The 12,957-nt window shown below is 38.2% G+C and overlaps 1 protein-coding gene across 1 annotated transcript; it reads right to left on the bottom strand.

The window, feature by feature from the left end:
- Nucleotides 1-326: 326 nt before the first annotated feature.
- On the bottom strand, nt 327-9,036 carry LOC111340987 (uncharacterized). Its single transcript, XM_088762271.1, has 9 exons — nt 8,510-9,036; nt 7,084-7,331; nt 5,775-5,895; nt 5,288-5,361; nt 4,698-4,733; nt 4,014-4,168; nt 3,117-3,159; nt 2,443-2,529; nt 327-2,253 (listed from the first exon to the last, which is right to left on the bottom strand). The coding sequence occupies exons 1-9, from the start codon at nt 8,835-8,837 to the stop codon at nt 1,741-1,743; spliced, it is 1,605 nt and encodes a 534-aa protein (XP_088618397.1). The 5' UTR covers nt 8,838-9,036; the 3' UTR covers nt 327-1,740.
- Nucleotides 9,037-12,957: the final 3,921 nt, after the last annotated feature.

The following is a 12,957-nucleotide window of genomic DNA, read 5'->3' as shown; positions in this document are numbered from 1 at the left end:
TCTTTACGTAAGGAAGGAATGTCCCAGAAGAAAGTAGATCATCTTTTTAATGCTATAGCTTTACCAAATTCTGTTTTTGCCCGGCCGGTTTATGGAGCCTCAGACTCCGACCTTTCTATAATACAGAATTTTTTGGACCGGTGTTTGAAAAGGAAGTTTATGTCCAAGAATGTAGATATCAGGGATTTGCTAGAGAAGGCGGACAAGGCACTCTACTAAAAAAGATCGAATGACCCCGAATGCCCGTTTTTCCACTTTTTACCTAAGGAAAAGAACATGAGGTACAATCTTAGAAATACGTCAGTCTCTGTCCCAAGAGTCCACACTGAAAGGTTTAAGAAAGTTTTTAGTGATAGGATAATTTTTAAATATGACATGTAATAGTTTCCCTTATGAGTTTATGTTGTAACTTAGGATATGTGATTTTATCTTAAGAAATAAAGATTATGTTATGTTATGTCTATTGAGGAAGACACAAAAGGTGTCGTCAACATAACGCCTATAAAGTAGAAGGCGAGTCGAATGGTTAGAATTATTTAGCCATGTTTCCTAGTGGAAACCAAGGAAAAGATTAGCCAGGATGGGTGCTAACGGAGAACCCATCGCAACCCCATCAACTTGATCATAAAAATTTCCATTAAAACGGAAAATGAGTCTCAGCTGTAGCAAATAAAAACAGTTTCTTAAGGTCGGATTTTTTGATCGAAAATTTAGGGTTATGCTTGAAAATAAGATCAACAGCAATATCCATAGTTTCATTTAACGGAATATTGGTAATAAGACTTTCAACATCAAAGGAAATGAGAAAGTTTTTGTTGAGATCGAAACTCCTGAGCTCTTCAACAAAAGAGAATGAATCTGACCGAATACTTACTAGGTAAAAGTGGAGCAAGAATAGAACTTAAATACTTGGCTAAATTATAATTATAAGCTCCAATAGAAGATACAATAGGTCTAAGAGGTGGTTGATTGTGAATTTCACGTTTCCTATGTAATTTGGGAAGGCCATAAAATTTTGCTGCTTGTGAACCCTTAGGAAAAATCTTAGTATAGGTATCATTATCAATAGAATGCTTTTTCTCAAGTAAACTAATGAAACGCTTAAGTCTGCCTTCTCTTAATTAAGTGGGATCTTTGTCAAGTAGTTTGAATTTAGATTTATCATTAAGTACATTTTCATCTACTTGTATGCTATATAATTACTCACGTTCTCAAAAATGTTGTCTATTTCTTACAATATTTATCATACTTGCTACTACGACGACCTTATAGAAATTTCAGAACTTGTTGATTAACATGTGAGCAATATTATATTCAGTTTCGAAAGTCTACAAATTTCACCTTGTTGGTGCAAGAAAAATTTATTCCAACATAGCACAATTTGTTCTTATACGGCAAAATTTAACATTTCATTTAAACATCCTGAACAAATGTATACCTCTCTTCATAAAATATCATATACCCTTTGTGTAAAGTAGAAAAAGGCTATCAAAGCCACTGAAACACCTCTTTCGTTTTTTCTTCAAACAGACAAAATTTTTGTAGGAAGAGATCTAAGATTCAGGGTGTGGAAGAAAAACACACAGTCGCAATCGTCTGTTATACGAGGCCAAGAGGAACTTTAATTTTGTACGAATCTTTGTCCCCATTCGTGAAATCCTTTAATTTGTATCCTTTAATTTGTTTACTCATCTTTGGGCCTGTGGCTGCCCTCCACCCGAGTTGCTGTTCGAGGGCTTTTTATCCTTTCTCATTGGCCACCGCATATATTGGGGCGTTTGTAGGACTGTTAGAGTATCGAACCTCTATGCTGTTAGAATACAGTGGGCCTTCATTATCGTCACATGGATCTGGACCCTCTAAGACATTATACACAGGGTCTTTGGCAGTCAATTGAGAGTAAACATCTCCTCCTCCCTCTATAAAACCTTGGCTGGACCTTTCAAGGACATTGTAAACATGGCCATCTGTAGGAGGAGAAGGAGAAGCGTCGTATTGATAGGGTCCCTCCAAAGTGCTGTAAAATGTATCTCCAACGGGCACGGACCCATACCACGAAGCCCTGTCTGCTTCTATTGCACTATTTTCATCTACTTCGTTGTACACTGGTTCCGATTGATTTGGAGCATTGCCAACGGGTTCTTGAATTTCTGTTAGGTCTTCCACGGCGAAGTACAAAGGGTTGTCTGAAGTTAAAGTTTCAGAATTTCCTTGCGGTAGGGGACCCCTCTTTTTATCATCGATAACAGGAATCTAACGAGAAAAATTGCAAACACTACGTTGTAATTTGGAGCTGAGGGTTGACTCTTCTCTATAGGTTCTAAGTAACATGTTGGAAAATATTCTTAACAGTAGCTCTTCAAAGTCGCCAAAGTTCTTAATTTACTGAATCTGAAGTGTTTCCTTTGCCTACAGCACATCACAGCTACCTCAATAAAAGACAAAATATGTCCTACCGTTCAAGACGTAACGACTTCTTTCTTCCAGCTGAAACGCTTGGTTTGTCCTTGAGTTGCACGTGGTGGTGTTCTAGCAAAATGAAGTGAGCATTTGTTACTGTAAGACTCGGCCAGTAAACAGAGAGCCAACCGATATGGTTATGGTGGAGAGAGAGCATATAGCTGAGAGAAACCTTCATTTAGGTTCATTTAGGACTTATTCCAAACGTTATCACACTCGAGTAATTTCTGGACTCGAGCCATACGGTATTCCACGAGTAAAAATAAATATTATTACAATGGAAACCGGGTCGCTGAATAATCATCATCGCCATGCGACTATGTCTATTGACTCCCTTGTAACATCCCAAAACGGCAGTACATTAATACCCGGAGAATATATTGATCAAGGGAGATAATCCTGAATGAGTAGTTTCAGCGACAGTTCTCTTTAACCTGACTGTATACAAAGTACAAAAGCATTCCAGCAACTTTGTTATGACTGATCAACAAGAAAAAAAACAATTGACTATAAGATTTTCGGGCTTTCAAAACCATACCTCAGTGCTTATTAGGACTAAGGACGATTGAAGTTTATAGGGAGGATCCGGTCTTTTCTCTCACTAAGCAAGATAAAACTCATCATTTCCGCTATTGACAATGTAATTTGTTTTCTACCTCATTGCCTACTTGACCATCGGTAATCGTGTAGCTAGCGTTTCTGTGAACAAAAAAAACAGTACTTGTCATTAAAATCAATCACAGAATCAAAGATTCGGTGGAAAGTGGTAGTTTAGAAATCTATATTGCAAGTCTTAGCGAACGGAAAAGCGATGAGCAAAACATAGGGTTTACAAATAGACGAGTTCTATTATTAAACAGTATGCAATAGATTTTGGACGCCAAACATTCCAGGGGTTAAAACCAGTGGCCTTGGAATCTGTCGGGGTTTCCTGATATCAAGAGATCATCATAGGATCTTGAGCACTTTCATTAAATTTCAGAGTTTAACTCTGTTTCATAAGGGCGATCAGTAAACAAGTTCTCGTAGAAGGCAACGGGTATTTTACAAAGTGCCGAACAGAAATGTAATGGAAATTATTGATCGATGGGTTGTTCAGCGTCTTAGTATAATTCCAGGTTCTTGGGAATGCCCAAAATGATTGAGCGAGCGGATTAAGCTTTTTAGATCTTAGATAGATAAAACAACTCGGCAGCAGAAACGTTACACGAAACATCACACGAATTGGTGTTGTCCTAGCATTATTCTATCGTCTGGTTGAAGGAAAAAAAGCGTGGATAGCGCGCCAACAAAATAGTACTTCTCACTTCTGCCAATACAACAACCCAACGACGGTTTCTCCTGTGATAAACTGTGGCCGTGCACAAGTCGTCAGGGATGCTCTGAATTTCGTGATTCAAAATGTGTCCACCACTACTTAAAGCTTAAGAGAGATTTCATAAATTGGATACGCTAAATTTAATCAAGTATGTATAATCCACCTTAAGTACTAACATAATACACAATTACACATAACCTAAGATGCAGACAAATTCTAACTTGGCAATCATCACCTGGATCTTCGACGTCGATAGATGATTAGAGCAGTAATCAGCAACGACAAAATTATGACGGCAACAATCACTCCGGCAATGATGCCAACATTTATTGAAGAGGAGTCAACATCGTTGCTTTTCTTCTTTTTTCCTGGGGTAGCTCGAGAGGATATCTGCGTGAAAATGAGCGGGAAGGATCGTAAAGCGGCAATCAAGTTGGAATAACACATGGAACCAAATGCTAGGGACCAAATATGTTTGGAACATCGTCAATTCCAAAGGTTACGAAGACATTCTGACAGATTTAATTATCTAATTTCCAAACACTGCTTTACGATGCAAACATATTAATCTACGCTACAAACTGAGCAGAGATTAGAATATTTTAACTCTTTTCCAAACTTTATTTGCCAACCTCAGCTGCATCTTTAATATCCTATATACATTTGCTTTCAAGTGCGTATGATGAGATACTCATACCTGTGTTGGGTAAATAGTCTCATTAGTAACCTTACTCTGTCGAGATAAACAGTTAAAACGGATCAATATCTTTTTAATTAGTTATCTGCGAAATAAAGGTATTTCAAACTGAGCAGAGATTAGAAGATTTTAACTCGTTTTCGAGCTTTATTTAACAACCTCAGTTGCATCATAAACATCGTAAACATATACTTTCAAGTGCGTATGATGAGATACTCAGACCTGTGTTGGGTAAATCGTCTCTTCAGTCACCTTCGTCTGTCGAGATAAACAGTTAAAACGGATCAATATCGTTTTAGTTATTTGCGAAATAAAGGCATTTCAGCTACAGGAAAAAAGTGAAGCTTTCGAGTGGACACCATTTCGATCAGACATTCCCATTTGCTTTCAACTTGGACTGAACATGGTCCTCTTACTAAGCAGGAAGCATTCGAACTGTCATCAAGCAAAGGGAGGACGATTATGCCTATGAAGATAACTGGCATTGTTTTCGCAAAGGATTTCTCTATTGATAGTTATCTTAAAGCCAGTTTCCTCGAGGTGGGAGGCAGCTCTACCGAACGTGCTCACGTTGTCTCCTCGTATCAACCTACAATTTGTTTGTAATCTCAAATACTGTAAACTAAGAAGTCTTTGGTCTGTGCAGTAATGGATTACAGAAGACGCCGAAATGTGGAAAGAAAATCAGTGACACACAGCGTTTTTCGTTTTTGACCACATTTCGACGTCATTTGGGATTTACCACTGAAAAGACGCACGGTAACAAATATTTGCTGTGGCTCCTATTTACAATATATCTAATGAAATCCCACCGCAGAAGGTGATGTAAGCTCCAAGGATGATGTTGCAGGACTAAGCGTTGACCCCATTGAATATTTAACGGGACCTGCAAAACAAAGAGATTGAGAAACGTTCAGTTTACGTCTATGTTCGCCAGACCCATGTTCTTGCAGGAAGGATGACTTCGGCTAACACGAGCTGCATACAGAACAGAATGTGTGGCATAGGCTTTGATTCGTCCCAAACCAATTGAAGAAATGAAAAAAAAAAAAAAAACTATAGAAAATTGTTGCAACGAGTCTGGTTTTTTGGAAGATGTATATTGTTATTCACCTAGTAAATCACTAGCCAGCGTGGAAGCTTTGAGATAAACGTACCATCGTACCAAGCGATCTGTCTGGAAGTGTTTTATTCGGGGAACAGCCGTAGTAAAAACAATCAACATGAGCGGATGGCCTTACGCAGTTAGGAAAGTGTTATTTTGCAATGTCCATGAAAGTATATCAAACATGAGCTTACAGGTGATGTTTCCTTCCAGTTTGAAGAGTAGACAGCCTTCTTTGATGTCAGCAGGAGGTTGGGAGCAGCTTACTCCCAGATTTATTATTCTTCCCCGAAAAATGGCGATTGGATCAACCACCTGTTGGTTAGAAAACGGAACCGAATCTAAAGTACATGTAACAGAATAAATTTCGTAAAACTATGAAGAGAGTGACACATTGAGTACTGGGTAGTTTTTTGTATCGGGAAATCTGATTGGCCTTCCCCAAAATAATCTGAAAAAGTGTAGAAATTATCGGCTATTCGTGGTTAGCACAAATCCAAGAGTCATATTAATCCTGTCATCGTATGCAATGAACAAAGTAAATCGGTTCTTTTCGTGGAGACGCAATAGACTAAAACCGTGGCATTTTTTATTCAAATTATACAGTTCTGTTAATCAGTCATAATAACCAGCTAAAGATAACAAACACCAATTGACTTTCAAAACCTAAATGGTGGGTGTGATACTAACGTTTACATTGTAACTGGTAACTGAGAGCACGGCCTTAAATGATTTGAGGACGAAAACAAGAGTAGGTCCTCTCTTAACTGGAAAACTTCCAGATCAGAAAGATTTCTCCTGAAGAAGAAGAAGAACAAGAGAAGGAAGAAGAAAAGAAGGAAGAAGAAGAAGAAGAAGAAGAAGAAGAAAAGGAAGAAGAACAAGAAGTAGAACAAGAAAGAGCAGAGGGAGAAGAAGAACAAGAACAAGAAGGAGAAGATGAAGACGAAGAAAAAGAAAAAGAAGAAGACGAGAGAGAAGAAGAAGAAGCAGAAGAAGAAGGAGGAGAAGAAAAAGAAGTAGACGACGACGAAGAAGAAGTAAAGGAAGGATAGGGACGAATAAATGGAGGTCCCGTCTTCTGCAGGGTTAGGGGTAGGAGACGTTAATTTCCCACGCACGAGATTACTGTGTGCTGGATGTCCTCCACTGAGGTAGGATGGGTGGGTTTACTGGGCCCGCAGTAATTGCGCAAGCTGTCGTGATGTCCCTGCCTGTCGGCGAGTCTAATAAACTAAAACTAAAACTAAGTAGTGGTAGAAGAAGAAGAAGAAGAAGAAGAAGAAGAAGAAGAAGAAGAAGAAGAGGAAGGAGAAAAAGAAGAAGAAGAAGAAGAAGAAGAAGAAGAAGAAGAAGGAGGAGAAGAAGAAGAAGAGTAGGAGGAAGAAGAAGAAGAAGGAGGAGGAGAAGAAGAAGAAGAAGAAGAAGAAGAAGAAGAAGAAGAAGAAGAAGAAGAATCCAAGGTTATGGTCAAGGAAAGTTGACTGAAAAAATTGTTATAACCTTTATATAGTATGCATTACTCTTGTTACTCCATCCAAGGAAGAATATTTTCTTTGTTCTATTAGTAAGATTGTCAACAGGAGTCTTTTCCCCATGACATCCAATAACCCACGAAGAACTAGTGTTTAAAACACAGGAGGCCTCCTCGTTGTACAATGTTGTTTTTCTTCCCCAACTCGGCTGAGTGCTCAGTGTGTATAAACCATGCCACTCTCTTTCATGATGAAATAGGTTGTTGATTGCACATCCTGTTCGTAGTAGCAAATCAGAAGAAATTAACGTTAACTACACGTTCATGCAACTCATTGGGTAAGTGTTTGAATACAATGGGATCACTACGCAGATACTTTAAGCCAGCTGAAATAACTGGATTCCCACTCAGAATGCTCAGCTACAAATCCATATATTAACGGGATGCATGCAGGATGGGGATGCACTTAACTTCGCTTTTGATGGTTTTGGTAAAACAAGCCGGAGATTACTTTAATTTACTCCCATGAGTGACCACGAAAGGATAACTCACTGATAACAATTTTCTTTTGGAATAAGAAGAAAGAAAAATGAGGGGATATATGTACAAAGTTTGATTCAATACCGCATTCTTAAAACATAATTATGAGAAATGTTTGGTATACGGTATGGAGAATATAGCTGTTGAGAGGAAAAAGGCTGAAAGAGCTACATATAACGGCTCGTGCAAGGCAAGTTTAACCCGATTTGGTTAAGTTCGTCATTCTTCATCCTTTTAAATTTCCTCCGTCTTTCTTTTTGGTGTGATTTTTTTATTTTTTTTTTTTATGTTTTAATGCCCTAGCAAATCACTATTCTGTGTCTTAGATGAGTTTTCAAGGGAGGTTTTACATTCTGTAAAACGACTAAACATACCGTGACATGCATTAAATTGCATGACTTTGCGATAAATCCAATTCAAGTCGCTCTTTAAAGAAATAATTCGAAAGGTTAAAGGTCACATCCTTTGCAGTTTCATACATCTGTTGAATATGAAAATATTTTTCAGCTCCAAATGTTGCTCGATGTATTTACGGTCGCTTTTCTTTAAAATCGATAAGTGTTTTCACTTAGAATGGAGAGTAAACCTTCACAAGCACATTATTACGACCCGATCGTTACAATTTGGAAACTTCCGTTTCCACGCCTCAAGTATTATCGCGAATATCGAAATTCTACATGTTTGAGGGTCTCAAATCAGAAAAAAAGAAAAAAGCAAAAAAAAAAAAATTGCACAATAAAATGTTTCGTACACCAGAAACTCGAGTAGGGAGTACCACCACGATCAACGTCTCGTAAAATGTTTAATCGCGAAGAATAAATAACTGAAAGGAGTCGTCTATCAGCTTCAAGTATTTCCGTTGTCATTCGGGTTGCGAAACATCGATTCATATACTTCTATTTTTAACATACTCACCGAGTTTCTTTCGCACCATCTTATTCTCTAGACATATCCATGTATTATTCACATAAGTTACAGTGGCAGATTTCCAAGGACAGTCACACGAATACTGTTCTTTTGAGTCATCTTTTGTGCAAGACTCGTTGCAGTAATTACTACCAGTTCCAATTCTCCCTTGGTAACATGCCGACGACGGAACGACAAACGAGTCATTCACCTTTTTCCAAGTTTGTTGGTCTTTAGGTTGCGAAATAAGCCTACTGATCAGAACAGATCCTGGGATAATGACATCAATGGAAGATAGAAAGACTACCATAAAGAACTTCGCTCGTGATACTTCCATTTCCTTCAACCACTCAAGCACGTCCTATGACTCCTTATTTAGGGTTCGCACATGATCAGGACAGGTTCATCCGGTTGGCGTACGTTTAGAAGGGAACCCTGGTCCTCACATGACTTCATTCTTCTAGAACCTCTTGCCCTCAACATAGTTAGAGCATTCGTTATGATTTCCATTCCGGAATGTGATCTACTACTCAGTGTCGCGTTAGACGACACCTCAGTCATCCGATGTGAGGATATCAGGTTTTGCTGGAAGGTAAGGAGTGGATGGGACTTCAATCTGAACTTCGGACTGGGCTCGACTAGACAAGTTTTGGACTGGACCGACACTAAAGCCAAGTTTTATGAGAATAAAACTATGCACATAAAAGAATGTTGTAGCGTAAATATACATTCATATATGATAAATTTTCTTCGATGGTTTAACATATAATACGAACGGAAATTTTGGTAATTTCTAGCAATTTTCCACTCCCCTTCAGGGCTCGGAGCCAATGCAACTCGCAAAATACCCACGCGTATGTTAAATCATCGAAAAAGGAATTTATTGTTCCGCTATCGTTTCACTTTTTAGTACTTTGATTTTAGTTCTCGAAACACATCCTACGGTCATATTTGTACATCGTTTCGATCGCATGAGGAGTACGCGAAGGACGAAAACAACACGAAGCCATAAAAGTGTTCTTCGTGACCAACAAAAAATCTGTCGAGCTTAAAAATTCGCTCTCTACAAAGTCAAGTCTAAAACAGGAGAATAAAAAGTTTGGATCGTTTAGTGCGGCCAATTTTTTTGCTCCATATTTTTTCCTTGTTCAACAGTGTAATACCGAGACATATTTTACGCCTTCTAATTACCGTTTTTGTTAAAATGACACAAACCTGGAATAATAAATACGAAGTAAATCATTTTAAGAAAGAGAATTATCTACATAGAGTGTCTTGTTACCTATTCATCTCTGTCATCCGATGAGGTAGTTAATATTCGGTTTTGCTGGAAATAAAAATGTAGATCGAGCTCGCAACTAAATTCTAGACTGGACTGATATTGATGACCCAGTTTTATTGAAGAGAAATTATAAACATTAGGAAAGGTTAAAAGGATACAGATAAATATAGCGGAAACTGATTTAAGCCAAAGAAGACGGCAGTCGGAAAATCTTGAGTCTATCAGATGTTAAAGTAGTATGCTCGACAATTTTAAATTTACACGTAGGAGAAATATCAATGTGTAGGATTTAGAATTTATCCCACAAAGTACTACTAGATTAGATTTTTCTTAAAATAACGAGATTCCGATTGGCCTTTTTTATATAGACATTGAAGAAATGTATATTGTAGCTGTGATATATGATCTTCGTGATACAAAGTATCTTGCTGAATCAGGCCTAAGATTGTACAGGGTAACTGTGGGATAAATAAGCCAACCTGGGAGTTACTCCGCGTTAATGACATTTAAAAATAGAAAGTTTAATAGTCCTTTTTACAGTTGTGGGCTTGTTGGCCAAGCCTTTGAACAGGAGTGAGACTAAGGGTGACCCTGTTGTGATAGAGACCTGTATCTAGTTAGCATGATAACAAAGAAATTTGCATTTGAAAAGCAGCAACATCTCTATCATAACAAGGTCACCCCAAGCCTCACTCCTGTTCAAAGACTTGGCCACCAAGCCCACAACTGTAAAAAGGACTATTGTCAACCAATGTTTCTGCCAAATTAAGCTAATGAATCTCGAAGCATCGCATTTCCTTGATCGTCCTCTATCTGTATGACTCTGTGATCTGTCAAAAGGGACAGTGACATAACTCATGGATGATAGAAAGCAGTCTTTTTGAAGCATTAAATGTTGCACTCAGTGAGAAATGTTAGATGTGTGCTACTTAGTTACTTCAAATTTCGCACATTTATGTGTCTGGGCAACTTAAAGTAGACGAATTCGCAAAACGCGCACTTTAACAGATCTTAAAGTGCCCAATTTACTAATGTAAAAAATGCGCACTTTTGTAAGTTTCAAAAGTATACACCATGATCTAAAAGAAACGAGTTCTAATAGAGCCCATTAAGGCAGGTCCTGGCGCTTTTTATTGAACTTTAATTAGGATCAAGTTCTACAGTGTTAACTCTAACAAATGTCACGGTGTGCATTTGAAAGAGTTCTGATATGCACAGTTCACCAATCTTTAAACAACAGACTTCACTTAAAAAAAATAACATACGTCACTTTATAAAAACATAGGCATGATACGTATGGAGGAGTTATTTTTTTTGGATACGTAGGGTGAAATAGGACGCTATATAACTGATGCTGGTGTCTGAGTAATTCTTGGCAAAAATGAACTGCATTGGTACAACGCTTCCTGCAGTCGCCTCCACAGCCCTAATTTGAACTTGTCACGCAACGCTCTCTCTCTCTCTCCAACTTTGGATGACGAGACCAAACAACGACTTGCTCATAGGTTAAAATTGTGCTTATTGCCGTTCCTTCGCCAGAGACAAAACCCTAGTTATTATTATGACCATTAAGGGCCAGAATCAGAAATTCCGTTTGGTTTTTCCCGTGCAAGAAAATGCACAATAGCGCGCAGTTTTTGATTAGCGTAATGTAATATCCGAATACTTGTCGACATATTTGACATATCAGAAATTCCGTTTGGTTTTTCCCGTGCAAGAAAATGCACAATAGCGCGCAGTTTTTGATTAGCGTAATGTAATATCCGAATACTTGTCGACATATTTGACATATCAGAAATTCCGTTTGGTTTTTCTCGTGCAAGAAAATGCACGATAGCGCGCAGTTTTTAATTAGCGTAATTAACAAATGGTAAACACCACAGCGTACACTATTGAGTTATGGATGCACGCGGGAGGTTGCTAAGCACGAAAGAAGCGTAAGAGTCGCGCGAGGTGATAGCCGAGAGTGACTCTAGCTTCTTGAGTGCTTAGCAAACCTCCCAAGTGCATCCATAACTCAATAGTGTACAATGTGGCGTTTACCATTTGTTTTATAACATAAAATTGATACATTGTAGCGTGAGTTTCCTTTTATTTAACAAATCTTACGTTACCAGAAATAAACAAGCGCGCGCGGAAAACTAGTCTTTGCATTTGCTCACGTCAGCAGCGTACACCCATGGGCAAATGGGGGACGCTAAATTGACCAATCAGAGCGCGCGCTTTACCTTGGTTATGTTATAAAGTAATATCCGAATACTTGTCTCCTAATTATAATCCAAGCTCTTTCTTCTTTGATCCAGTTACGCCACAGGAAATTGAGCGTGAGATACTTCTGATCCCTAAAAATAAAACTTACGTTCTCTACTCTTGTCCGATTCGAATTTTTAACTGACGCAAGATCTCGAACCCTCTCTCCACCATCATAAATATATCTGTGCAAAAGGGCATCTTTCCATCTAAACTGAAAAAGCGAAAGTTGTTCCTGTGTACAAAAATGATGAAGAGACTGACCCTGGTAATTATCGTGCGATATCATTACTGTCTATTTTGAATCGGATATTTGAAAAATTAATGTACCACCGCCTCAAATCCTACCTTGGTGAAAATGATATTCTATTTAAGTTGCAGTATGGCTTCCGCGAAAACCATTCCACACAACATGCCATTATTGATATTGTTAATGTCTTACAAAACAATATGGACCAAAAAAGTTTCACTTTCGGAGTCTTTTTAGACTTAAAAATGGCCTTTGATACCGTCGACCATTTAATCTTGCGTCAAAAACCTCATCAGTATGGCATCAGAGGAATTTTCAATGCTTGGTTTGCCTCGTACCTTCTCGGTCGTTCACAAGTAACTTAAGTAGGTTTTAACTTATCTAACGAATGTATGATCTCATGCGGTGTCCCGCAGGGGTCTGTAGTTGGCCCTCTGTTATTCTTAATCTATATTAACGATATTCATAACTCTTCAGCAAAATTGTCATTCTATCTATTTGCTGATGACACGAGCTTGTTGTATGCTGACTGTAATTTGAAATCTCTTGAAAAAAACGTCAATGGCAAACTACTCAAAGTCTCTGACTGGCTCAATGCAAATATGTTAACGCTCAATGCTAAAAAGTCAAACGATGTTATCTTTCGTCCATATTAACGTAAGTTGAACTACGTGG

The sequence above is a fragment of the Stylophora pistillata genome, chromosome 5 (assembly GCF_964205215.1).
Source record: "Stylophora pistillata chromosome 5, jaStyPist1.2, whole genome shotgun sequence".
Lineage (NCBI taxonomy): Eukaryota > Metazoa > Cnidaria > Anthozoa > Scleractinia > Pocilloporidae > Stylophora > Stylophora pistillata.
This window is presented reverse-complemented; position numbering and strand designations above follow the sequence as displayed.